The 27,357-nt window shown below is 42.3% G+C and overlaps 1 protein-coding gene across 1 annotated transcript in view; it reads left to right on the top strand.

Moving 5' to 3' along the window:
- The window catches only part of LOC142749817 (immunoglobulin superfamily DCC subclass member 4-like), a 108,357-nt gene extending 85,377 nt beyond the window's left edge, over positions 1–22,980 (top strand). The window contains exons 4-20 of the mRNA XM_075858295.1: positions 207–340; positions 2,004–2,138; positions 3,566–3,721; positions 4,142–4,552; positions 4,649–4,813; positions 6,904–7,041; positions 8,471–8,641; positions 8,846–9,076; positions 10,722–10,829; positions 13,481–13,661; positions 13,747–13,874; positions 14,372–14,542; positions 15,815–15,952; positions 17,522–17,627; positions 19,186–19,414; positions 20,758–20,922; positions 21,014–22,980. Of these exons, the coding sequence (XP_075714410.1) occupies positions 207–340; positions 2,004–2,138; positions 3,566–3,721; positions 4,142–4,552; positions 4,649–4,813; positions 6,904–7,041; positions 8,471–8,641; positions 8,846–9,076; positions 10,722–10,829; positions 13,481–13,661; positions 13,747–13,874; positions 14,372–14,542; positions 15,815–15,952; positions 17,522–17,627; positions 19,186–19,414; positions 20,758–20,922; positions 21,014–21,508 (3,262 nt within the window). The 3' untranslated portion in view covers positions 21,509–22,980. The remainder of the gene's footprint in view (positions 1–206; positions 341–2,003; positions 2,139–3,565; positions 3,722–4,141; positions 4,553–4,648; positions 4,814–6,903; positions 7,042–8,470; positions 8,642–8,845; positions 9,077–10,721; positions 10,830–13,480; positions 13,662–13,746; positions 13,875–14,371; positions 14,543–15,814; positions 15,953–17,521; positions 17,628–19,185; positions 19,415–20,757; positions 20,923–21,013) is intronic.
- Positions 22,981–27,357: the final 4,377 nt, after the last annotated feature.

The raw sequence follows: 27,357 nt of genomic DNA, 5'->3' as shown, positions 1-27,357 counted from the left end.
TTAAATTCCTCCCTCCAATTTTAGATTTTTGGATCCCATGAATGATTGACCACATATGGCACTAATGTTATAGTATGAGATAGAAGTAAACTAGGATACGCCAAGTAAAGATACGAATATTCCACATGTTGTCTTCACCAATGGAGGAAATAACTGCTTCTGAAGACCCTTGCTTTGACCGTCAGACATTCTGTGTTATATTTCAGGGTCATCATCCTTCCTTCTGGTGTCCTGCAGATTATTGGGGTGCAGCAGGAAGATGAGGGTTTATATCGTTGTGTGGCTGCCAACACGCTGAGTATTAGGTATAGCAACGAAGCTCAATTGTCTGTGAAAAAAGGTAATTTCTCATATTCCATGCTTATTATACTTGTTCATATATAAAGATCTATATAATATCATGTACAGTTTTAAATAACGGTGATGTTAGGGTGTTCCAGTTAACCTCTAATTAACCTTATAAAATTAAGCAACTTTGCAAATTGTCTTGATTAAAAAATATCCTATGATTTTTTGCCTACAGCCTCTATGCAGACCTATGTGTCTCCATGATTGACATGACTGCAGAATCACGCCACACAGGGTTTGTTTGTAGTCTGTAACCATAGAGACACCTAGATCTGATCTTTAGAATCAACATTTTTAGATCATTTTTATGAATGATAATTGCAAACGTGATTCTTTTTTTCTAGATTCATTGAAGCAATAAATAAAATTGGCTGCAAAGGTGAACAGAGCCTTTAGAGTATGTCCACAGAAAGCTTAAAAAACGCAGATTTTACACAACAGATTTAATTGTGCAAAATCCGCAGCGTAATACAGTAGAAACAGAGAGGATGGGATTTAAACAAATCTCATTTGAACAAATCTCATCCACACGCTGCGTAAAATAAATCAGCCGAAAAAAGTTCATAAATTGCCCTGCGGTGCAGTCTTTTTAATCCGCAGCATGTCAATTTATGCTTCAGGAGGTAAAACCCTCAACAAATAGCAAATGTAATTTATGCGGCAGAAAAAGCTGGCAAAAATCGCAAATCTCTATACTTCTCCATCCAGGCCGACCTCCTGGGATGACGTTTTATCCCATGGGACTGGTGCAGCCAATCACAGGCTGCAGGGGTCACTTGGGATGAAACGTGATCCCAGGAGACCAGGCTGCACAGAAAACAGAGGGACACGTCGCCATGACTATGGAGGCTGGGGTAAGTATAGGCTTCTTTTTTTTTAAAATACTGTTTTCCACAGCGAAAATTTTGACCCTAAAAATTGCACCACAATTTGGTACGGTTTTTCGAACAGAATTCCCTGCGGGCTCCAGGGTGGATACACTGTGCACTTTTATCCAGCAAATTGGCCCGGTGTCAACATGGCCTAAAAAGTGTACCAAGTCTGAATTCTTGCATGATCTGACATCATTTATTGAGATGCGCTAGTGCATGCTGGGCGGCACAGTTGCTCAGGCATCTGTACGTCTATGGTAAGTATAGTGCACGGATCCTATTTATTAGAATAGGAACCGTGCACAATACTCTCCGAGCACCGTACGGTGCCGCAGGAACTTTACTGACCAGGGTGCGCTAACGCATCTCCACGCCTGAGGTCAGATTGGGGCGTGAGATTAAGCTTGGAGGGATCCTTAAAAGCATTAAACTGTTGCAATAACTGAACAAGTGGTAAAATTAGGTTTGCATATCTATCAAAATCTATATGTGATCTGGTTACCACACAGACGTGTTTGATTCCGGAGGCATGAGAAGGTGGTCACTTCAGGATAAGAGCATGCAGGGAAAAGGTGGAGATGGGAACAAGAATGATTTTAAGATGTTCTAAGTTTGTACTGAGAGGAAGGCAGGGGGAAACATTTAGAGAACTGTATTGAATATTTGCACTTGCTCAATACTACGCTGTCTATGGAAGTTATTTTCATATGTTGGAAATTGTATGTATGCTATCCGTGTCCATCATCGTCTTCTTAAGCATTCCTTGTGCATTGCTTTTTGTAGAATGGAAACGATTACCTGAGGAGCTTGCAATTATTAGAGCACCACAGAACCTGACTGTGGCAGTGGGTCAGAGTGCTGTAATGGAGTGTATAGCTGAAGGGAATTTGACACCGGTGGTCTCCTGGTCTCGTCAAGGTAAGCATTGATTTTTGCTTTTCTAGTAGACATACACACTATGGCCTCATGCACACAAACGCATTTTTGTCCTCCCGTAAATACTGGCGTAAATACGGGTCCTTGGTTACACGTATTCGACCCGTATTTCACCAGTATTTACGGACCCGTGCCGTCCACCCGTATTTCTCTGCAAAATTGCACTGCACTAATCGGCAACCCTTCTCTCTATCAGTGCAGGACAAAGAGAAGGGGCAGCCCTAGTAAAAGTAAAAGAAATTCATACTTACCCGGCCGTTGTCTTGGTGACGCGTCCCTCTTTCGACATCCAGCCCGACCTCCCTGGATGACGCGGAAGTCCATGTGACCGCTGCAGTCTGTGATTGGCTGCAGCGGTCACATGGGCTGAAACGTCATCCCAGGAGGCCGGACTGGAGGAAGAAGCAGGGAGTTCTGGGTAAGTATGAACGTCTTTTTTTATTTTACAGGTTGATCCCGGGTGCTGAGAGTTACAGCCGATCGTTTAACTCTTTCAGCACCCTGGGCAGTGACTGTCTCCTGACGTGGCCTAGCAACGCTCCTGTAATTACTGGTGTACACTCGTAGCCACCCGTAATTACGGGAGCCCCATAGACTTCTATGGGCCTGCCCGTGCCGTTATTACAACCTGAAATAGGACATGTTCCATCTTTTTCAACGACACGGGCACCAATGGCCAATAGAAGTCTATGGGCCCGTAATTACGGGCCGTAATTACAGCTCGTAATTACGGCCGTTTTTACGTTCGTGTGCATGAGGCCTATGTTTGTATTTTTAACTCTTCCACTGCCAGAGCTTTCTGGATATTTTACGTCTTTAACACCCGGTACAATTTTAACACTTCTGACATGAACAAATAGAAGCTGAATTATAAAATGAACAATTTATATTATACCCACAAAGCCAAATATTTTCTGAAAGTAGACACCCACCACATTGTCAAAATTCTGGCTTCATGCAGTTTTACATTAAACAGTAATTTATTTTAAACATGGCATAAAAAAAAAAAACATGTCTGTGAACCCAGCAGTGTCTTGGATGCACAAAGCCCTCAAAAAAAAAAAAAAACAAACAAAATTTGCAGAGTTCATACATGATGCCTATGCCTATATCTACGTGCTCACAGAGGTAGTCCTGGAGTTAGTTTATGGCTAGGTTCATATTTCTACTTCCCTTATCTAGGGGGTTCTGCCACCCTTATTGGGTGTAACCTGTTTCCCTTTGATAAAGAACCCTGTATTTTTTCTAATTTACTTTTCTTGTAATATGGATGGTTACTGTCAGTTAGAGGCAAACATATTTCCAAACGTTATGTTATTATTGTATTTCTGCTCTTTTATGTCATTTTGAAGCACTTCATTGATTCCGTGTCTTTGTAAAGACTAACCTATTTTCTCTATATTGTATAGATGGAAAACCAATCTCCTTTGACATAAGTCTATTGGGCGAGACCAGTCTTGTGATTCAGCAGGTTCAGGCCCATCATGCTGGAGTTTATGTGTGCCGAGCTAAGAAACCACAAAGTCAACACTTTATCACCATTTCAGCCCATCTCCACGTCCTTGGTAATGAGAAACTTATCGCAAAAATATCAACCAATCCAAAAGATAGGCACAAATGGGTCCTAAGATAGACACTGAGCCAAAATAGTTCTGATCCGTTCCATTATTTTCCAGTAAAACTTTTATGGTCTGAACCATCAAACCTTCATTATAGAAGTAGCATTGTTAAACATGCCATCCACGCGTACTTCACCATGTTACTTTATATCGTGATTCTAAGTCCTTGTGTTGAAATGCATTTTTCCTATATGCTTGCTTGAACAACGGTCAGTATATCATTGAAGGTCAATGTTACAAGTGGAAAAACAGTTGTCGATAGCAAAGCAGATAACTCCAGCTAGCATTATGTTAAACACACCTTTAGATAAAATAACTTTGTTATTTAATAATTTTGAACCTTTCGTCTGTATGTGCTCTTTTCAGTGCCTCCAGTTATTACTCAACCCCCAGAGGCCATTACACGGGCACGAGCAGGGACTGCCCGCTTTGTTTGCAGAGTTGATGGTGATCCAGAGCCCACCATCTCTTGGTTAAAAAATGGACAGGTGCTTCTCTCTAATGGGAGAGTCAGGATACAACCAAGGGGCAGCCTGGTCATCACGCAGGTTGCTCTGGAGGATACTGGCTATTACCAGTGTGTGGCAGAGAATATTTTGGGCAGTACCTGCGCTATTGCAAGGCTCCATGTTACAGTCCTAGAAGGTCTACCTGGTCCACCACAAGCCTTGAGACCCCAGGCCATAACAAGCAAGACAGTAACTGTGGCATGGGAAAGACCAGAGAGCAACTGGGAAAGAGTTGTGGGCTTCTCTTTGCATTATGCCAAGACGGGTGGTACGTATGTTTCGGATTGTAACTCTCCGATGGTTCACAGATAATGTAGACGGATACTAGTCTAGCATTCTGAATCCTCCAATTTATACTTTTCAGGTTCTAATAATGAGGAGTATCAGTTTGCAGTTAATAATAACACCACAGATTTCACAGTGAGATACCTGGAACCTGGAACCAGTTACACCTTCTACATTGTAGCATATTCCCAGCAAGGAGCCAGTCGTGCTTCAGAGTCTCTTGTGGTGCAGACGTTGGATGATGGTATGTGGACATTAATTGGTACAGGCCTTATAACCTAGAACTGCAAATGTGGGAAGTAGACATGCAAGTCCCACTGTCGGGAGTCTTCACATTTGGATGTAGACTTGTCTAAAACGGAGTAAGGCACTATGGCTAAGCACTACGACTCTGTTTTGTACAGAGCCATAATAGGGCTCCCATAGAGGTGCATGGCGCCTTAACTGTACCTCCTTATGCCTTTGATTTTATATGGAGGCATATGAAGTTTTTTCCCTTTAGATTCCATGTGATAAAAAAGTGGTATGCCCGATTGAATACCGTTTTCATGCAATTTGCAGAATATCTGTATTTGCACTGCACCTGATGGAGTCTGTACTGTAGGACATGGAGTCCGTACCCCTCTGTTTTAGGGAGCAATACAGACTCCATGCACTGCCATATAGGAGCTGTTCTTATGGCTCTGCCATGTTCACGAGGACTAAGTAAGATTCAATAATAAACAAGTCAGTGCAGATTTCAGAAATACAATCACCTCTATAATAGTTATAGTGTACAAGTGTATAGGAGAATGACTTCATGATAAGTCCAGACACTTAGGCTGGCCATACACATTAGCTGTATGTCGGCCAAACCCGCCGAAATTCGGTGGGACTGACTGACCATCTAAGGCTTCGTTCACATCTGCGTTGTGACATTCCGTTGTTCTGCTCCGTCCGAGGAGCAGAATAAGGGAATAACAGAAGCAATGGTTCCGTTGCAAAACAGACACCACCGGTAGCCGGCGGAACCCATTGATAAATTAATAGGTTCCGTCGGCATTCAGTCGGGGTGTCCGTGATTTCACCGGACACAATAGCGCAGCATGCTGTGCTATTGTCCCTGGTAATCCCTGCCGAATCTGCAACGGAGGCCCCTAACGGAGCCTCTAACACAGATGTCAACGAGGTCCAAACTGTATGGCAGTGTCCCTACACTCCCCCAACTGCAGATGTCGGCGACGAGAAGGGTCCTTTTGTTCGTTATTAGATAAGCCGCTGCCAGACGAGTTTGGCAGCGGCTTTCTCCCTGAGAACACGAGTGCGCATGTGTGTGGGGAGCCGAGAGGAATAGCTGTCGGCCAAATAAGCGTTTGGCCGATAGCTATCTAAAATTTATGGCCAGCTTTAAAGAGGTTGTCCTTTCCCTAAAAATTGATGGCCTATCCTTAGGATAGGCTATCAATATCTAATCAGTTGTACGAGTGCTGCTTCCCCTTCATTCCTTATCTGCTCGTACTTTGAATTGTCGACACACTTGTAGGGGCGGTTCACAGTATTACAGCCTTCTTCCATTTAAGTGAAAAAGAGAAGGCTGTAATACTGTGAACCGCCGCTCCAGGTGTGTCGGCGATTCACAGTACGAGCAGATAAGTAATAAAGGGGAAGCAGCCCTTGTACGACCGCTACCGCCCCTTCGAAACAGCTGATGGTGGGGGTGCCGGGCATCTGACCCCGACCGATAAGATATTGATGGACTATTGATGGCTTTCAGCAGGGCTTCCTTGTAGACTGTCAGTATAATGATATATTGCAATACATTAGGACGCAGAATCGCTGTTTTTTTGGTCATTTCATCTCCCACAAAAAAATTGAATACAAAGTGATCAAAACTCCTCATATACCCCATAAGGGAACCAACAGAAACTACAGCTCGCCCCGCAAAAAATAAGCCCTCATACTGCAAAATCGATGGTAAAAAAAAAAAGTTATGGCTTTCGGAATATGGCGACACAACACAAATTTTATTTTTAACAATCAGTTTTTTCCTTGTAAAAGTAGTAAGACATAAAAAATACTATATAAATTTGGTATCAATGCCGTGAATGCCGTAAAAACGGAACGCCGCATAACATTGAGGAATCACAGTTTTTTTTCCTATTCCACCCCACAAATAATTTTTTTCCAGTTTCCCACTACTGTAAAAATTGCCCAAAATAGGTGCAGTGTCCCATACAGAATGAGCAATAAATACCCATGTGGAAAAAAAATAGGCAATGACCTTTACTTACAAATTTTATGTCAATAGGAGGAATTAATGTTCTGAATTTCATGAATCTCTGTTTATCACCATAGTTCCAGGAGCGGCTCCCATGCTGGCCCTGAGTAGTGATGCTCCAGAAGATCTTCATGTGAAATGGCTCCCCCTTCTGTCTGAGATGCGCAATGGCCAACTCACAAAGTATCGCATTGAATACTCCACCCAGAGAGATGGTATGTTTCCTAAATATACACGCCTCAACATTGAAATTGCAACACCAAGAAGGAAAAGTTTTTGAATTGTGGAAATCACAGGATCGATAGACATGTTAATGATATGTAAATGATAAAAAAAAGGAGACAAAATATTCCAAACATCTTAATTTATTCAGTATCTAGTATGAGCGCCACGCTCAGAAATACACGCACTTACACGCCTTGGCATGCTATTAATGGTTGTCTGACGAATGTTATGCCACGCTGAATGCACTTGAGCACTTGAGCACAGAAATCATCGAGATCGGCTGCTGGAAGCTCCCTTTGCAGTTGCTGACCAAAGACGTCCCAGATGTGCTCGAGGGGAGACAAGTCCGGAGGCACGAGCAACATGCAGCCTGGCGTTGTCCTGTTGAAAAATGGAATTTGGGACACTGGAGAAAGGGCCGTACCACGACTAAATCAATATAACGCCGAGCTGTTCGTATACCTCAAATGAAAACTATAGGGGTCCGGCTACCGTACATTATGCCACCCCACATCATAATACCTGGAGTATGACCGGTGTGACGGTCCCTTGTGAAAGCCTCTTCATGGCATTGCCCACGTGGTCTCCAGATCAATCTCCGGCTATCATTGCGTCCGAGACAAAAGCGTGACTCATTACTGAAGAGGATAGATTTCCATTCTAGCATCCACTGCCGTCTTGCTGTGCTCCATGATAGCTTTTGAGTCCGATGGCGTGTGGTCAATGGAACACCTGTAGCTGGTGGTCTCGCTCGTAGCCCAATGTCGTGCAAACGCCTTCTGATGGTTTGTGTCGACACCGCTTGCCGCCCTAGGCATGGGATGTGACGTCCAATTTCACTTACAGTACAAAATGGATCACTATGCTCCATTCTTCCAATCAGACGATCCATCCGTGCAGAGGTTCGCCTCCCCACACCTCTTGCTGTTAATATCGTTCGTTGCCATGCTGATAAACTTTCTCGGTTTGCATAACCTTACAGCTTGTCCTTCTTGATGTTGTAATTTCAATGTTGAGGAGTGTATGTGTTTATTAGGTGTAGGTACATAAAATTATACCATTAAATCAGTGTGATTGGTAATATTCCTTCAAGGTTACATTCACATTTTGGGGTAGAGGGGTTGAAGAAATTCGCAGCTTTTGATTTTAATGTGTCTCTTTATTCAGAATGTGAATGTCATATTTCCAGTGATGGCATCTCCTGAACAATGCCGAAAAGGTTTGGGTGCTCTATAGTTAAGGAAATAGGAGAGGTTCAAGCTTTATCATTGACTTTATCAATGTTTTCATTACAGAGGTGTCTATGATTCTTTACTTTTCGGTGGGTTTCCCCTTTAAGATGTGGCATATGAGTAACTTAGGTCTTGCAGTCTAATAAAACTTTGTGCTCTAAATCTTATTGCCTGTCCGACATTTCAGGTGTGATCCGCATACTGGAAGCTGGTGGAAATGAAACCCAGATCACACTATCCTCATTGCAGCCCAATACTATATATAAAGTCCGGATTTCTGCCGCCACCACAGCTGGATACGGGGTCCCCTCAAACTGGGTGCTGCACCGCACTTTAGACAGAGTCAACCAGACACAAGGTGCGTAACTTCATGGCATAGGGAACTGATCGTGTTTTTATTGTGTGTCATACAGTATTAGTTCATTCATTTATGGTATTTTTGCCTTCTGCTACCTCCTTTTTACCTTCCCCGTTATTTATAATGTTATTTATAACCCTTCTGGATTTTCCATCAAGTGTGTATTATATACGACCTCATCATTCTTCTTCCCTCTCCTTACAGTGGATCAGGCACCAATACAATTGCAAGTCATTGCCCACACAGACTCCCTTCTAGTTAGCTGGCAGCTGCCTCACTCGGATTTCCAAGTCACTGGTTTTCGGCTCTATTACCGCATGGTGTGTCCTATGTCGAATCATAACATTTCCTGCCCTCAGCAAGGACAGAATGACTGGGACGTGGGGCCGATTAAAGTAAAAAAGAGAAGGAAACAATATGACTTAACTCATCTAAGTAAGTTCCCTGCCACAGGTCAATGTTAAAGTATAAAATAGTCAGTAATCTGGAATGTACCATTTTGTTTCACGCTCTCTGGTACCCCATCCTTATAAAGGTAGAGTCAAAGCTACATTTCTCATACATTGTATGTACACAGTGTAGCATAGTGTAAAGGCATCAAAGAAGTGAATGCACTATAAGCTTTCAGGAGTGAAAATATGTCACATAGATATATACAGTCCAGTCACATTATTATGACCACCAGCTAATATCCAGAGTAACCGCCGCGGGCGGCACGGACAGCAGCTAGACGGGCTGGGAGAGACTCAATAAGGTGCGGGTAGGTTGTCTCGGTGGCCATGCTGACTGTAGTGCACCCCACATTTGCTGGAGGGTGCGTGGGGGGAGGATCCAAATAACGAGCAAGACGATTGAGGTGGTCCCACAGATGCTCAATTGGGTTCAAGTCTGACGAATCAGGGGCCAGGGAAGTACTTGAAAGTCTTGGTCACGCTCTTCCGACCACTGTCAGATATTTCTAGCCGTGTGACATGTCACATTGTCTTGCTGGAAGATTCCATCTGCCCCAGGTAAGACAAACCGCATGTATGGGTGGTGATCTGCAACGATGGATTCATACCCAAATCGGTTCAGAGTGCCCTCCACATGGATGAGTGGGCCCAGAGCATGGCATGAAAAATTCCCCAGACCATAACGCTGCCGCCACCAGCTTGTGTTCTTCCAGCAATGGTTGCAGGGTGTTTGTTCTCTGATGTTTCTCGCCTGACATGCCAACGTCCATCCGTTCAATGAAGCAGAAAACGTGACTCATCAGAGAAGGCAACCCTTTACCAATCATCGGTGGTCCAATTCCGATACTGCCGTGCAAATTGAAGCCTTTTTTTCCGATGCACCTTTGTTAGCATAGGAGCAGTGACCATCCGTCTGCTTCGGAGCCACATACGCAGTAGGGTTCGCTGAACTGCTGTTTTAGACACACGTCTGGTAGCCCCCTGGTTGATTTTCACGGTGAGCTGCTCCACTATAGAGTGTCGTTCGGCCCTCGTGCACCTTCGCTGCCGACATTCACCTCTCACATCAATGGCACGTGGTGCTCCACAGTTTCTACGTCAGTTATTCCCAATGGTGCCATTTGTCCACTCACGATACACTTTCACCACAGCAGCACGCGAACGGTTCACAAACTGAGCTGTTTGAGAAATACTGCCACCCTTGACCTGAAAGCCAATAATCATCCTTTTTTGCAACTCTGATAAATCGCTCCTTTTTACGCATTGCAACAACGAGTGATATGTGTTCAGACAGCCGATCGCACACCTTATATACCCACCAAGCCAGACCACGACACATCACTTCCTACATGGGCTACACGCTGACGACGTCTAAACTAGGATGTGGTTATAATAATGTGACTCGACTTTATTATCACAGTACTGCGCATTTTTTTCCATGGTTTCAAAAGCAGTTTAGCACGTGTTGTCCTGGAGGTCGATTTAGACCACCACAGACTCCTTAGACAGTGCAGCTAAGCTGGAGTTACCGATAATACTAGAAAAACCAATATAGAGAATCTGGGCATGCAGTTAGATCTTATGTATTCTTTGTTTTGTCATTTTGTTTTCCTCCACACCCATATCAGCACCTGGACAGCTGTACCAAGTCAAACTAGTGGCATATAATAAGAAGCAGGAAGGTCAGACAGTCATGTGGGAGGGAAGAACCAGACCGGTCCCAGCAGCACCGCCAGGTAAGAATCACTAGACCGATATTAGACTTAAATTTCTACTTAGACTTAAATTGCAGATAAAAAAGAAAAAAATTTAAGTGGAAAAACTCCAGTTTTAGTGTAGTTCATGTCTAAGAAACAGGATGCAGATTGTCCAGACATTACAAGTCCTGCTTTGTGTTAGCAAATAAATGTTATGAAAAATGATAACATTTTCCAATATACTTTCTGCCTCAATTCCTCATGGTTTTCAAGATCTATGCTTGCTGTCATTCAATAGGAACCTTTATTGTTTACTTCTACTAGATGAAAATCTGTGCTGGTCATGCGATGGACACAGACGCATGACTTGTTACAGTCCAGTTATCAGAGCGGTGTCTTGCAACGAGTAGAGCACCTGTGTGCAAGGCCGCCATCAGGAATTACAGGGCCCCATACAGCTAAATTTTCTGGGCCCCCCTTTTACTGCTCGCGGGAAAAAGACGCCGACGCATCCCATTGAAATCAATGGGAGGCATTTTCGGGCCGTTTTTGACGAGTTTTGCGACTCGGTTTCCGCGTCAAAAAACTCGTCAAAATACTCCGTGTGAACATAGCCTTACACGTATAAATTCCCTGCGAGTGGTGCAGCACCCCAGCCTTCTGTATAATGACATTCTGCAGCTTTCTGTCTTCCTGCTTCAGTTCCTCATGATTTTCAAGATCTCTGCCTGCTGTCTGTGAATGAGAACATTAAAACCAGTCCTGGCTTATTACTTTCACAGCTGATGGTCTTGTTACAATGTATCAGTGTAGATAAGAGCCATCTGCCTGGAGTCCAGCACAGGAGAGGGGTTTGTGCTGTTGCTGCGTTTAGCTCACAGATGATTGACTGATACATTGTAACAAACTTTCTTATATACAACTTTAACGCCATACAGCCCCCTCTGTAGAGAACTCCATACAGCCCCCCTTGTAGAGAACGCCATACAGCCCCCTCTGTAGATAACGCCATACAGCCCCCTCTGTAGATAACGCCATACAGCCCCCTCTGTAGATAACTCCATACAGCCCCCTCTGTAGATAACTCCATACAGCCCCCCGTAAATAATGGCATACAGCCCCCTCTGTAGATAACGCCATACAGCCCCCTCTGTAGAGAACGCCATACAGACCCCCCTGTAGATAACACCATACAGCCCCCTCTGTAGATAACTCCATACAGCCCCCTCTGTAGATAACTCCATACAGCCCCCCTTGTAGAGAACTCCATACAGCCCCCTCTGTAGAGAACTCCATACAGCCCCCTCTGTAGATAACGCCATACAGCCCCCTCTGTAGTTATCTACAAAGGGGGCTGTATGGTGTTATCTACAGGGGGTCTGTATGGCGTTATCTACAGGGGGGGCTGTATGGAGTTCTCTACAAGGGGGTCTGTATGGCGTTCTCTACAGAGGGGGCTGTATGGCGTTCTCTACGGGGGGGTGTATGGCGTTACCTACAGGGGGTGCTGTATAGCATTTCCTATAGGGGGGGCTGTATAGCGTTCTCTACAGCGGGGGCTATATGGCGTTATCTACAGAGGGGAGCTGTATGGCGCTAACGCCATACAGCCCCCCCTGTAGGTAACGCTATACAGCCCTCCTGTAGGTAACTCTATGCAGCCCCCCTGTAGGTAACGCTATACAGCCCCTCCCCCTGTAGGTAACGCCATACAGCCCCCCCCTGCAGCCCAAACCCCCCCAAAAAAATCTGACCTACAGTGTGTTCTACAAAAGACATGTATCCCCTATCCACAGGATAGGGGATACATGTGTGATCGCTGGCAGCGATATGGAGAACGGGGGACCGAAGGTCCCCTGAAGTTCTCCATGACTAACCTCTGACTTCCGGCGTCTGCGCAGCTCAATAAAAATGAAAGGAGCGCTGGTCACGCATGCGCACAAGCTCGACCGGCTCTCCATTCATTTCTACGGAGCTGCCGACACAGACCCCGGAAGTCCGAGGTTTGTGATGGAGAACTTCAGGGGACTTTCAGTCCCCCGTTCTCCCTATCAATGCCAGTGATCACACATGTATCCCCTGTCCTGTGGATAGGGGATACATGTGTTTTGTTTAATGGCAGAGCGGGGAGATACCTCCCTGCTCTGCCGTAGTGTTCAGTGGTGTCCCGCTGTAGTAGCCATAGCGGCAGCTAGCGGAGCCTCCGGCCATGGTGGGGGCCCGTGCCGGCGGGCGACACGGGCCCCCTCATGCCGCGGGCCACTGGCCGGGCCCCTTACAGAAGTACCCCTAATACCCCCCTGATGGCGGTCATGCCTTTGTGTCCATCACATGACCAGGACAGATTTTATCCACTGAAAGTAAACAATTGAATGATCCAATTAAGTAAAGATCTTGAGGAATTGATACAGAAAATATATTGGAAAACTAAAACTTTTTATTACACAAAGAATAATATTTATTTGTCTAAAAACAGACAACCCCTTTAAGAATACGAAAGTTGCAGGGTTCGAATGGAACAATAGTAGCCAAACTCAATAAACATAGAAAGAAAAAAAGCAGGTATATTTTCGGAGACTTTGCTTTCAGACGTCAGACTCTATAATCTTCTTTGCCCCCATGTAGCAGTAGTTGTGATCCTGATTCCCTTGGTAAATCAAAATCAGTATGTTTTCCTATTTATTCTAAAGATCTCATAGATCAGAAGATCCCACCCCTACCACCCAGCCACATTCAAGTGACACCGAACAGCTCTACATCAATGTTGGTGAGATGGAGGACACCCATAATAAGTAGTAAAATTGTGAAATATACCGTACGATGTGGACCTTGGGGAGCTAAGAACGCGTCTTCGTTCGCCTATCATAACAGGTAACCAGTGCCCCATGTGCCCCCTGTTATGTTCTCCATGCAGGTCAGGGAATGTGCATGTAACCTGCATGTTGTCTGTTCACAGTGTTTCAGAAGAGGTTCTGATAAGTGAATTGAAACCATACACCAGGTATGAGATTGCGGTTCAGTCCAGTGGAGCCGGAGTTGATGGACCCTATAGTAACATTGTGGAAAAGATGACCCTTCCAGATAGTGAGTAAGACAATATTTGGTCAGTGGTTGGATACGGCAGTAATGTTCCACACTTTCTTGTCACAGTCCAATGCAAGTGACACATATCACCGCCCATTTGTATCTGTCATCATGAATATGAAGGGGGTTCTCTAACATTAAGGGGCTTCTCCCATACTAAGCACTCTATCTACTGATGCGATCCCTGGTATCTCTATGGTTCACGTACAAGGAATATATTCATAGGGTTCTGTGAATTGAGGGCCAGTCCAGCTCTGTAGCCTTCCTGGTTTGGCAAGGACTTTAAGGTCCTGGATTTCTTATCCAACTTTTTTCTTTTTTGCAGTAGTCTTACCATATACAGTAAATATCATCTTCTTTTACCTGCTGAGATCTTTAAATGACCGACGAATTTTAATACATCCATTCCGCACACAATTCTACCATCAGTTTGTTATTGATACATCATTTATGGACTCATAGGCACTTTTTATGTCTTTTTATGGCACTTACTATAGGACCATTCTCAGCTCCAGCTGACCTGATGCTGCAGCCACTGTCACAGTTTTCCGTTCAGGTGCACTGGCGCCCCCCAGTGGAATCAAATGGAATAATTGTGCAGTATCTGATATTGTACACTGCCAATAAAAGCCATCCTGATGAAATGTGGACTGTTTTAACAAAGGAAGGTGAGTGAAAAGATGATATGGTCCACAGTGGATATGTTAACATGGCTTTCTTTCCATTTGTAATATTTTTACTTCTATGGTTTTTATGTGTTTTTATTTTTATATCATTATATTAGCATAATACCATAGTAACAACTTATACAGGACCACAGCAGCTTAATTCCACATAAAGATGTGGATATGGCAGTTAGATTCACATTAAAGGCTATTTTCACACAAGTGCAATTAAATGTGTAAAGTGTAATACCCTGGACATTTCTATGGTGGACTCGAGCCTTCCATGTATTACATAGTAGGCCATTAATCTGAATCGCTGCGTTGTAACACTACATGTCTGGCTGGCCGCAGCTTAACTTGGCAAAATCAGCTGTTTGCCAGGGCGACTCCAATCTGAAAGGGGTTGTCTGTGATAAGATAAGCCTTTTAAAATCGACATATATATAATGCTCTGTAACTGCTTGTTCACAAAGAGTAGTGCATCATGGGAGTTCAAATCACAGTTACACAGTGACAGCTAAGCTGTTAGGTCACATGTCTGTCAGCTGAGCAGAGGTAAACTTCTGTCTGTTGCCAAGGGCAACAAGCAGAATTTTTAAAGGAGCTTGGAAAAGACAAGAAATAATTAAAACTTGATATGAAGCTGTAAATTGAAGCATTTGCAAAGTTACTTAGCTTTTTAAGTAGATTTAAGCTGTAATGTTGATAAAAATAGGATTATCATTTAAATAAACTAAGCATATCTGTTGTCATTTGGTTTGATTTTAGATACGATATATGGATTGCACTAATCATGTTACTAAAAGTGAAATATATCAAATAAGTCATTAAAGGGAATTGTTCTCTTTATTTCAAAGTCTGTTTTCTAAGAACACGATAGGAGTCCAAGTATATGTACTGTAGAATAATGCAACAAGATCTTGTTTATGGTGTATGTATATGAATAATGGATAACTCCACCCAAAATGATGCTCCACACAGGCTTTTGATGTGTGATGGTTCTGAAAAAAAGTAATGAAACAGTAGAAGTCAAGCATTTTACATGTGACTAATATGTGACTTGTGTGCTCCCTTTGTCACCTCTTGTCTTCAGTCTAACTATTGCATGGTTTTTAATGTCCCTTCATGAGGACAGAGGAAGTGACACCGTTTAGACTTATATAACCCATTACATGATCTGAAGGCTGTACTAGCGGGAATGTATTGCAGTTAACACTAAAGGGGTCTCAATCCATATTTTAGTGTTAACAAGACAATATGTTTTGTTTTATACAGGAAATATTTTCAGTGCAGAAGTGGATGGTTTGCAAAGTGGGACCAAATATTACTTCAAGATGGGGGCCAAGACAGTATCAGGGTGGGGGCCATATTCCAGTGTAGTAGAAGTTGAGACCCTGCCTCCAAGACCTCCAGGTATAAAATATCAGGTTTTGTGCTTTCTGTTGTCTGGATATATTACTCTCTTTTATAAAAAAAAACAAAAAACATCATCAGTTATTACACTTGACTGTACAACCTGGAAATCGCATACTACATACTACCGCTGCTGCAAGTCACTCAGGGTGAGTAGGGCCAAAAGGACCCAAAAATCCACCTTACTCAAGCAATTTGAAACACAGCAATCTCATATTAAAACAGAAGCTGTTCACATGCTCACTAACAGCAAATATCTATACATGAAGGGAATTAATCCTAATTCTGGGGTAGGGGCGGAGACATGCAAATTAACCTGTTAGGAGCAATTTACATGTCTCCGCCCACTAAGACAGAATAAGCATATATTTCCTTGTTGTGTGGATATATGCAGGAAGTGCGCATATGAATACCTTCTGTCTTAAGAAGGCCTGTGCTAGTACAAGTGAAATGCCATCTATTCCTCAACGTAAAGGGGAATTTCTATGGCACAGAAACGAATTAGTCTTCTGTTAAGGCTGTGTTCAGACATCACGGTTGTAACATGTTTTTTGCTGAGACTTTTGCAGTTGTTTAATAATTCTGTAATGTACCCTTTCATCGATCCCTTCTATTTCAATGGAGAGTGACTGTAGACCTCTTCACTGAAATCGGAATCTGGGACCCGGGTCTACTCATTCTTAAGATAAGATGCGCACCCCTGTTGCATGCAGGCACGCCTAGGGATCAATGTTTGGTAATGAAAATGCCTGGAATATAAATTTTCTGGAAAGGTCTAAAAGATGCTGTATAGATCTGCCCATTATCCCTGTTTTAGGGATTTGTGATGCAAGTCATGACATGCAAATACCTTCTGTTTTAACAAGGCAATTCTATACTCCACTTTCTCCATCTGAAGAGGGTTTTTTATTTCTTTCACACATCATTTAATAAAAACGTAAATTCAAAACATAACACAGCAAAGGCTTCGGTCACATCTGCGTCAGGGGTTCCGTCGCAACATTCCATTAGGGAACCCATGAATGGAACCCTAACTCAAACAAATGGAAACCATAGATTTCCGTTTGCATCACCATTGATTTCAATGGTGACGGATTTGGTGCAAATGGTTTCTGTTTGTCTCCGTTGTGTAAGGGTTCCGTTGTTTTGACGGAATCAATACCATAGTCGACTGCGCTATTCATTCCGTCAAAACGACGGATCCCTTACACAACGGAGACAAACGGAAACTATTTGCACCGGATCCGTCACCATTAAAATCAATGGTGATGCGTTTGTTTCAGTCAGGGTTCCGTTCATAGGATCCCCTGACGGAAAGCTCCAACGGAACGCCTGAACGGAGCCCTGACGCAGATGTGAACGAAGCCTAAATTTGTTTAGCCTGGTATTAATGGGACCTGTCGGTGTCATATTATCAAATATTTTGGATTATTGGCAGTCATTGAAAACTATATAACATTTATTTGTAAGAGTAGAGAACCTGGAGGAAGCTAGATCAAAATGAAATGCTAATAAAATGTTTGATGATCCACCAGCTAGTTGTAGAGTTTACCTATTTTGCTTTTGCAGATGTCCTGGATATGAATTCTGTTACTGGTATCATTGTTGGTGTTTGTCTGTGCCTCCTGTGCCTCCTACTCTGTATGTGTGCAAGCTTCCAACAGGGCAAGCAGAGGTGAGTCAATCCGAAATGTTATACTAGCCGGTATACTGTGCATAGACAAATAATATACTTCAGCAATCCATTCAAACTGGTGTTGACAACCATGGCATGAATGCATTTGCCAAAATGGCCATCAGTATTTTACAGATGAGTCCAACCTATCCACGAGGCATACATACATACCATTTTACATTGTAGATCCCCTAAGGTAACATGTCTATACTCTTTAAATATATATTACCAATAGAATAAACTGAGTCTATAAGTCTATTATAAAATATAAAGTTTTTATTAGATCAATTCTAAAAAATAACATTCAATATAAAAAAATGAATCTACACAGATGTAGCAAGAGGGAAAATATATCACATCATTGGTTGGTACCAATACATTATAATATGCATGACAGCAAAAGCATAATACAAAAGTGCATATTGCAAGATAATTTGATCGTTGGTAGAATTATGACGAGACCAGTAATAGTCGCACAATATTTGTTGGTAACAGTTTTGCAGCCCTATATAACAGACCCACAGAATAAAGTGCTTAGTGCAAAATAAATCCAGTATATAGGACAGCAAACAACTGACCTGTAATTCTCGCGATTTACGTTTTTATGCGTAAATCATGGCATTTTCATGCTGCGGGTTTAAGTGCGATCTTCCTCTGCACTAGGCAGACAGAATTCGCAAGCGGAAACGCAAGATAAATTGACATGCTGCAGATTTTAAAATCCACATCGCAGGTCAATTTACGTGCGGGAAAATAATGCAGCGTGTACATGAGATTTCCTGGAATCTCATTGTCTATGCTGGTATTGTATTGCGCTGCGGTTTTGCCGCATGCAACTACGCGCGGAAAAAACGCTCAAATTTACCGATCAAATTTAAGTTCATCAACTTATAGTGGATACACAGAAGCTGCAGCGCAAAAAATATATGTCAATTTAAAAAATATATATAAACAGAAACACAGACAAATTAATAAAAAAAAAGGCTACATAGGTTTACACAGATATGAGATACTGTCCTGTATGACTATCAACCTTCTTTTTTCTACATGTAATAATTGAATAATGTAAATATGTCAAATATCAGTAGAGTAATATTGACTGTGGATTGCAGCTGGCACCCCACTAAAAAAAGGCAAATTTATCGCCCCTTTATTTGTTACGCAAGCTGATAATCTGCCCAGTGTATTTACCACATATGTAACAATAAGGCCCTGTTCACATCACCGTTACTCTTTCGTGGAGGGGTTCCATCTGAGGTTTCCGTCTGGTTAACCCCTCAACGGAAAGGAAAACGGAAACCTAAACTTCCATTTCCCTCACCATTGATATCGATGGTGACGGAAACATTACTAAAGGTTTCCCTTTGTCACTGTCGGGACAGGGTTCCGTTGTTTTGACGGAATCAATAGCGCAGTCGAACTCAGACTGAACCCCTCATTGGAAAGGAATGGTGATGTGAACACAGCCTAAGGTAGCTGGATTGTTTCTTATGTTGTTAAACTCATGACAGTGTTGTATTTATCATTGGTTTCACACTCTTTACTGGTTCTAACCTAGGGATGTGGGATCTGATTTGGGGTCCAGGTCTACTAGGGGGCCCTCATCCTATCAAAGGGCAAGACAGGGGTCATGTTCCCAAACTCACTGCCAAGACTCCCATGAGTTAGAGACTTTGATGCCTCCACCACAAGAAGAGACTCCTTCCCTTCCAGTTCCAGATCTGGAAGGAAGCCATAGTCTTGTTTTAAACCCACCAACAGAAGACAAGAATCAAGTGAAGCTGAAGGTAGGTACATAAACAATACACATTGATAAACCAGAAAGTTGCTCATAATAAAGGACTTCATTACTGATCATGCCTTTATGGACCTTGCTTTGTGCAGTGGGGCACAGTGATGCAAGTGTCCAAACTGTCTTGGTATGCTGAAGCGTTAAGATTTCCCTTCACTGGAACTAAGGGAAAAACAACCCCATAGCATTATCCCTCCACCAAACTTTACAATTGGCACAATGCAGTCAGGCAGGTAACGTTCTCCTGGCATACGCCAAACCCAGACTCATCCATCAGACTTCCAGATAGAGAAGCGAGATTTATTACTCCACATCACAAGTTCCCACTGCTCCAGAGTCCAGTGGTGACGTGCTTTACACCACTCCATCCGAGGCTTGGCATTGTGCTTGGTGACGTCATGCAGCTGCTCGGCCATGGAAACCCATGTCATGAAGCTCCCGGCGCACAGTTTTTGTCCGGATGTTATTGCCTGAGGAGGTTTGGAACTCTGCAGTTATTGAGTCAGCAGAGTGTTGCCGATTTTTATGCACTATCCGCCTCAGCACTCGGCAACTCTGCTCTGTTACATTACGTGGTTTGTTGGCTGGCTTGCATTGATTACTAAATGCTTCCACTTTGCAATTATACCACTCACAGTTGATCATGAACTATATAGGAGAGAGAAAATTTCACGAATTGATTTGTTACAACGGTGACATCCTATTACAGGACCACACTGGAATTCAGTGAGCTCTTTAGAATAACCCATTCTTACACAAATGTTGTAAAGGCGACTGCATGGCGAGGTGCTGGATTTTATACACCTGCGGCAATGGGACTGAATAAAACATCTGAATGCTATGATTAAGAGATGTGTCCCAATACTTTTGTCCATTTACTGTATATGGGACTGAAGCCTATAACTAGATAAGGGGTACATAGCCAACTTGTGTATTAAAAGTAATAACTTGTAAAAATACATATTAAATATATACTGGTTAGATCATAAAAACATTAGCATGTACCTTCTTGTGCTACCGTCAGAGAAAAGGCTCCGTTCTCACCACGTTTGGTGTGTTACGTTCAGCGTATGCGCCGGAAGATTCTCCTTTTGGCATCCACTAGACAGGTATACTTCTTTAACATGAGGGAGGTGCTACTGTATTTTATACAGAGATTACCCTGTTGTATACGCAAGACATAAAGGGAAATAGTGACGTGAACAGAGCCAAAGACACCCACCCCTCTCTTGTATGGACCGTTAGTACACAGTAATGGGTATTATTATTTCGATTGATCTTAATTCACTCAAGATTAAAGCATAAACATGAATTATATCCATATTCTACTCCTTACAGCCTTCATGGAATGGTTCAGTCACTCAGAACTGGGCAAATCACATCACCAGCTATGCTGATGCCATCACAGGGGACGCCACTTGTGCTGCCAACGGCTCAGCAAATCATATGACCTCTGGAGGTCTAAGGATGGTCTTGCATGAAATTTCTTATGAACCACATAAGGTAAAGTTGATTAAGGGTGTGTTGACATAAATGCACTCATTAATGTTGGGTTGATCTTCTACATACTGAATAATGATTTACTTCTCACCAGGTGGATGTTGGAAGGAATCATAGAAATCCATCTCAGAATCAAGTGGAGGCCGACGTTATTGTACACTCTGATTTCTCTGCTTCTGAGCGCAGTGGTCATTGTGCTGAGTTGGACTCAGAGGAGGAGGAAGAACTTAGTTTGGATCCAGACAAAGACCAAACTGAGACTTGTTCGACTCCAGTCTTTAACCCTCAAACTCAGTCCGTGGTAACCGAACATGATAGCCAAGACTGGAGCAGCCAAGCATTAATGGCCATTAGTACAGAACAAAGTTTAAATTCTATTACAACTAAGAGCCAGCACCTTGCCAATGGAATCCAAAGGAGTGTGGACTTTCAGGAGAATCAGGCAGTCATGGGCTTGCCTTTCACTGTAGACGGTGGAGATCCATGTTCTGAAGAGATGTCTTTAACTTCTAAGGCACAGCAAGAACTGCCTCTAAGCAATACACCAGACTCACTCCAACCACTCAACCCTGAGGAGATCGTACACTGAATTATGATCTTGGGCTTAAATGAACCTACAAACAAAGGATTTATTGATTTGGGCACATAGTCTATTTCATGATATCAAAGATTTCAGAATAGACCTAATGTTGTAGGCTTAAACCTTGCGAATATTCAGCCATGTTGTGCAACTAAAACCTGTTCTGACCTAGAAGAATTTTCTGATAGTCTTGTAACGGTGCGCAGGTACTTCATAAGAGGGAGAATGGCTATAGGAAGGAGTGAATTGAATGCCACGGGCACAATCTACTACAGGGCTGTCCATGGCAATATGTCATCTATGGAAAGGAACCTAGAGGCTGCAACGTACAACTGCTGTTGCTGAGGTTCCTACAAAACCAAATTCCTATGAAGCTAAAAGGAAATGATATTACGTAGGAATCTGAGTTTTGCATTATGTGCTGTTGTCTCTATGAGGGATTTTAGGTCAGGCTGAAATCACCAAATAAGTTGCCTTCTTGTACTTGTAGTGCAAAAATAATGAAACAATAATTATGTGTCATGTGTTCTCCCTTTGCACTGACAGTACTTTCTGAAAATGATTCATGGGACCCTTGGATGGACCCACCACCAGGCATAATTATAGGGGTGCAGCAGTACCAGTTAAACCCAGGGGGGGGGGGTGGCGAAATACCCGTCTGCCACATAAGAGGACACCAGTATTATAAATGGCCCATGGCAGGTGTAGGGCATTGTAACAGAATTTGCATTGGGGCCCAGGAGCTTCGAGTTACGTGTCCGCCCAGCACTACAAACATCGGTGCCTCCCTGGTCTCATTAACTGTTATACATATCTTGTATTTCTGTTCTGACGTATTTGATTATATTCAATGTCTGTTTTATCATTTCCAGACAGCCTTTTGTCTATTCACTGCCCAAGGCTTGTTCACATTCCTAATGCCAACCTTTGTGGAATATGACTGTAATTCACAAGTTTCAGTGTAATTTCCTTTTGTTTCCATAACATACGGCAGATACGGCTGTATGATCTCGTACCAGGATGTATACCTCTAGCCCTAACGTTGGTCACACGCTTGTGCTGCAGCTCGGTACCCCACACATTAATGCATGAGAATTTGAGGACTTTTGGACGGTGCTACACAATACCTTTCTGTGATAATAGTCCATTTGTATGCACTCTGTGAGTGCCCCACCAACACCTCCAGGACTCTTTTCTAACTTGTACGTCATTAGCACTCACCTGTATTTTTTTAACTGACATATGTATATGCCATAACAGCCCCTTTTCTGTTGAATTCTCGGTACAAGTGTTAAATGTTTATTTTTGTTATGCCTTTTGGACTACAGTTGTATTCATTCTTTGCTAGGTCCATCTGAATGTCAAGAAAGATGCAGTCAGACTTTACAGAATATGTCTACAACAGGAGAATGGCCACCAACATGTCATATACTGTGGCCTAGATCCACCAGAGGTCAAAAAATAAATACATGTTAAAAGTCTTTAGTGGTTCTAATCATTTTTAGAAACCTGAATATTGTTTATAATCTTTATTATACAGTGCAGGGAACTAAATGAATTAGATCACTGCAAAATTGCTTAATTCTGAATGTCAGTAAGTACTTCGAAATCGATTTTATTTTTTTTTATAAAAAAAAAAGGTTAATCAGTCTGTTTGTGCAACTTTAGAATTAGTTTTTATTAGAAATAATTTTTACTTTTTGAGATACAGCTGCTCTGTATCCTGTATACAGATCAGCTGTATCATGCGCTAAGACCTGAATCCGTCAGGTCCACGGGACTGACGGGTTCAGTGTCAGCGGGTCTACCTGTAATCGATCACATCTAAGTTATGAACTTAGATGTGATGGATAACAGGTGGATCCTGCGTGTCAGAGACATGCAGGACCCGCTGACACTGAACCTGTCAGTCCTGCGGACCAGACAGATTCAGGTCTCGGCGCAAGATACAGCTGCTCTGTTTACAGGATACAAAGCAGATGTATCTCAAAAAGTAAAAATATATTTTAATAAAAATGAATTATAAAGTTGCACAAAACACACTGATCGACTTTTTTATTAAAGAATGAAAATAAAAAAACGCTTTCAGAGGTTTACAGTGTTTAAGTACTCTGTAAAACTGGGGACTTACCAGATATGGGTAGGTGGGAAGTCCAGCAGCACAATACGAACTAAAAATCTATTAATTCACATAGAGCTACTGTACATAATAAAATCCTTGCTGCCTACAGCCACCACTATGGGGAGCTAACTGCATATGGCTTTTTACAGCTAGTATGGCAGTTGTATAAATCCTTATGCAGTTATGTTGGAATGCAGTTCAATGCCGGCCCCCTCACTCCATGAGCCCCATAGCAGTCGAGCGTCCTGCATATATAGTAGCTGGTAAACAGTCTAATGGCCTTGTTCACATAGTGCATATTTGGTAAAAATTTTGCATGTTTTTTTGGGCAAATTTCTTTTTATTAAAAGAAATAAGGCATACAAAAGAGAAACAATAAATTGGTATACAAACGTCAGATAAGGCAGAGAGGGCATGCAGGCCCTAAATATGGATGGTACATGAAGAGTATTTTTTAAGCCAAAACCTGGAACCTTGAAGGGGTTGTCCGGGTTTTTCATACTGATGACCATCTGATGAAGATGGTGTTTTAGGGTAGAAGGGGTGGTTTTACGGCCTGGTGGTCTAGGGTTGAAGAGGGGTTAATATTTTTTCCTAGTGGTCTAGGGTAAAAGTAGGAGTTAATACCGGGTGTTCTAGGGGATATCAGGGGGTTAAGATTTTGTTCCCTGGTAGTCTAGTGTAAAATAGGGTGTTAAAGGGAGTCCGTCAGCAGTTTTAGGCTAACAAATCGCTGGCGCAACTAGTTATCAATATGGTGAAGGAAGACGTAAATACCCATGAGGTGGATCATAGGGCTTGCATCAGGGTAAAAAATTTTTTTTACTCTGTGTCGTATGCTAATTAGGTTGATGTCGATTGACGGCTCTGCATCGTCATACAAGCAGAGCTGTCAATCAACTGCGGAGGGGAGTGGTTGGAGCGCTAGATGCCGGACACTTCCTGGTTTGGCGGGCACTCCAACCTAATTGGCATACAAATAGGAATTGTTTTTTTACCCAGATGCAAGCCCTATGATCCATATCACTGGTATGTATATCTTCCTTTACCCCATCGCATACTTGTGGTGCCAGTTGTTCTCATTAGTCTTATATGTGCTGTCAGACTTTAGTTATATGCGCTGCGGTGTCCTCCTGTCAGAAACCACACAGTTCTCTCTATGACCTGGCAGAGCAATTTTTTTAATACTCCACCCAATCATTAAGAAATGGGTCAGGGGGGTCTGGCAGACTACGCACTATGACAAAAAAAATGTAGCAAGATTTTTTTTCTTTAGAAAAAGTACATCTTATTGTCAGAAAAATACAATATATTGAATGAGTAATTAGAAGTCAGTAATTAGAAGAGTTGTGTGTATTAGGCTTTTGTAACGCCTTTATATCTACACTCAGACTGTGAAATTAATTATTCTGGAGTTTGAAAAATGATGTTTTCATAGCTGCATCATCAGACAGATGGAGGGGAAACATTGCACGTCTCTGACAGATGTGATGGTGAGAATTTCAACATACAACAAAATACCCAACAGGTACAAGTATTACTGCTAAGGATACTGTAAAAGTAACAGCACAAATGGAAAAGAAGTGATCAATTTAATTAGTTGGAAATGAACATCTGTCATGGCGCCTCCCTGTGTGGCTGATGTCCCTCTCCTTGTCTCAATGCCACCGTGCTCATAACGATGTGAGCGACGTCTTAAAGGGGAAGCTGCATGTCAGAAAATTATTTAAACATTTAATTATTGCAGGTTAAAAAACAAAAGCAGACATGTGATTGGTTAATAATACCACTATTTTATTTTTATTTTTTCAAGTTTATCTTTCTTATAAATACAATAAAGGTAACACAATATACAACAGGCAGGTCAACAAGGACAAACTGGCAATAGGACAAGAAAATCAAATGTACAGTTGAGTAGGCATTGTGAAAATATTTCCAGTCATTGGAACTGCAGTTGATATGACTTAACATGGGGTACCTTCATCGATGGGAAGGGGTAACAGACAGACACAAAAAGAAGAGGGGCAGAACACAGGAAAGGATTCCTCAATATGGGGTAAAGCAGCAGGGGCTTCACTCATGCAAAAGACTAATACCAATTAAAGGAAGGAAAGTTGAGATACTTTAGGGGAGAGAAGAATGTAGTCACTCCACATCATCCAGACTCTCAAAAATGTATTTTTATGATCTGCTAAAAAAAAACAACAACTTATTCAACTAAAATTTTTATTGACAATGGACCGAGAGTGGTGTCTCTTGACCTCTAAGAAGTTGAGGTCACTATATAAACTCCAAAAGCAGTTATAATGCGGGCTGGGCACTGTTTGCAACAAAAACATCCCCCCATCATTTACCACAAAGGCAGCTCCATATCATAAACCATACACAAGAGAAAATGCAGAGCTTATAGCCAAATTTATAAAAATTTAAATATTTTATTAAACACATATAACAAACAATGTATTAAAAAAACATACATAAGGACAAGACTCCAGTAAAATAGATGGAGCAAATGGTCAAAAATTACTGAGTTATATATATGAATGCTGTGGGCTAAAGTGAGTGATTTAATGGATTTATATTTAGATAGAGGATGGGTTCCCTATTCCTAGTCCATAATCCCCATACACATTGAATTCTATGGTACAAAGGAGGGGAAGGGTAAATTTAGGGTAAAGTGTCAGTGCATTAGTCAATATTAGGTAACCCTAGCCTTACCCATAGCAACAGCAAAGAAGTGACTCAGTACTTGCTCCCCCACATGGACCCCAACATGCGTTTCGTTTCCGGTGCTTCCTCAGGGGGTGTGTGTGTGTGTGTCCTGACAAAAAGTCGCCCTTAAATAGTGAGGGGAGAGTGTAAAGCTGATGTCTTCGTTTAGACGACGAGTAACGGCGCATGCGCAGTGGCGTGGCCGGAAACAGGGCCTTCCCCACTTCTGGCTCTAAGCACTGCCACGCACATCCGGATTCCCACCACGTAACGGGTGTTCCGAACATGCACAATGCGCCCATAGGAGTCGGAGGGGACATGACATCGCCAGCGACAGCCTCCACACGCATGCGCACCTCGTCGTAAAACTGGAATATGGGATGAACAAGATCAATTGAAATAAGTAGATATGGAGGACATAGGTAATTTAACTGACCTCCAGTACTAAATAGCCATAAATATGTATATAACCCTGAAAAGAAATATATCTGTGAATGAATAAAAAATAATTAATAAATAAGGATTGATGAATGATGTGGAAAAATTGGAAAAGGTAAGTGAAAAATGAATAATGTAAAATTAAAGCCTAAATATGGGATCCAAATCGAACCAGATATGTATCTTGTGACAGCGGACGTAGAATCACTCTACACGAGTATAAGGCATAGTGATGGTTTAGAGGCGGTCCGATTCTTCCTGGGGACCAGCAACCAGGATGGGCAACTATGTGATTTTATTTTGGATTTAATACACTTTATTTTGAGTCACCATTTTTTTGTATTTAAGGAATGTTATTATTTACAGTAGCAGGGTACTGCAATGGGTGCGGCGTGCGCTCCGTCCTATGCGAACCTGTTTCTCGGTTTGTGGGAGAGACGGGTTTTCCATGGGGACAGCGCCTGATGACATTTTCTTTATTTGGCAAGGGTCGGAGTCTGGTCTGATGAATTTCATGCAGGAACTTAATAATAACCCATTTAATATTAGGCTGACCTACAAATACCATCAACAATGTACAGAGTTT

This window comes from Rhinoderma darwinii, chromosome 3 (genome assembly GCF_050947455.1).
Source record: "Rhinoderma darwinii isolate aRhiDar2 chromosome 3, aRhiDar2.hap1, whole genome shotgun sequence".
NCBI classification, from domain to species: domain Eukaryota; kingdom Metazoa; phylum Chordata; class Amphibia; order Anura; family Rhinodermatidae; genus Rhinoderma; species Rhinoderma darwinii.
Note: the sequence above shows the minus strand (reverse complement) of the source record. Positions and strands in the feature narration are given on the sequence as shown.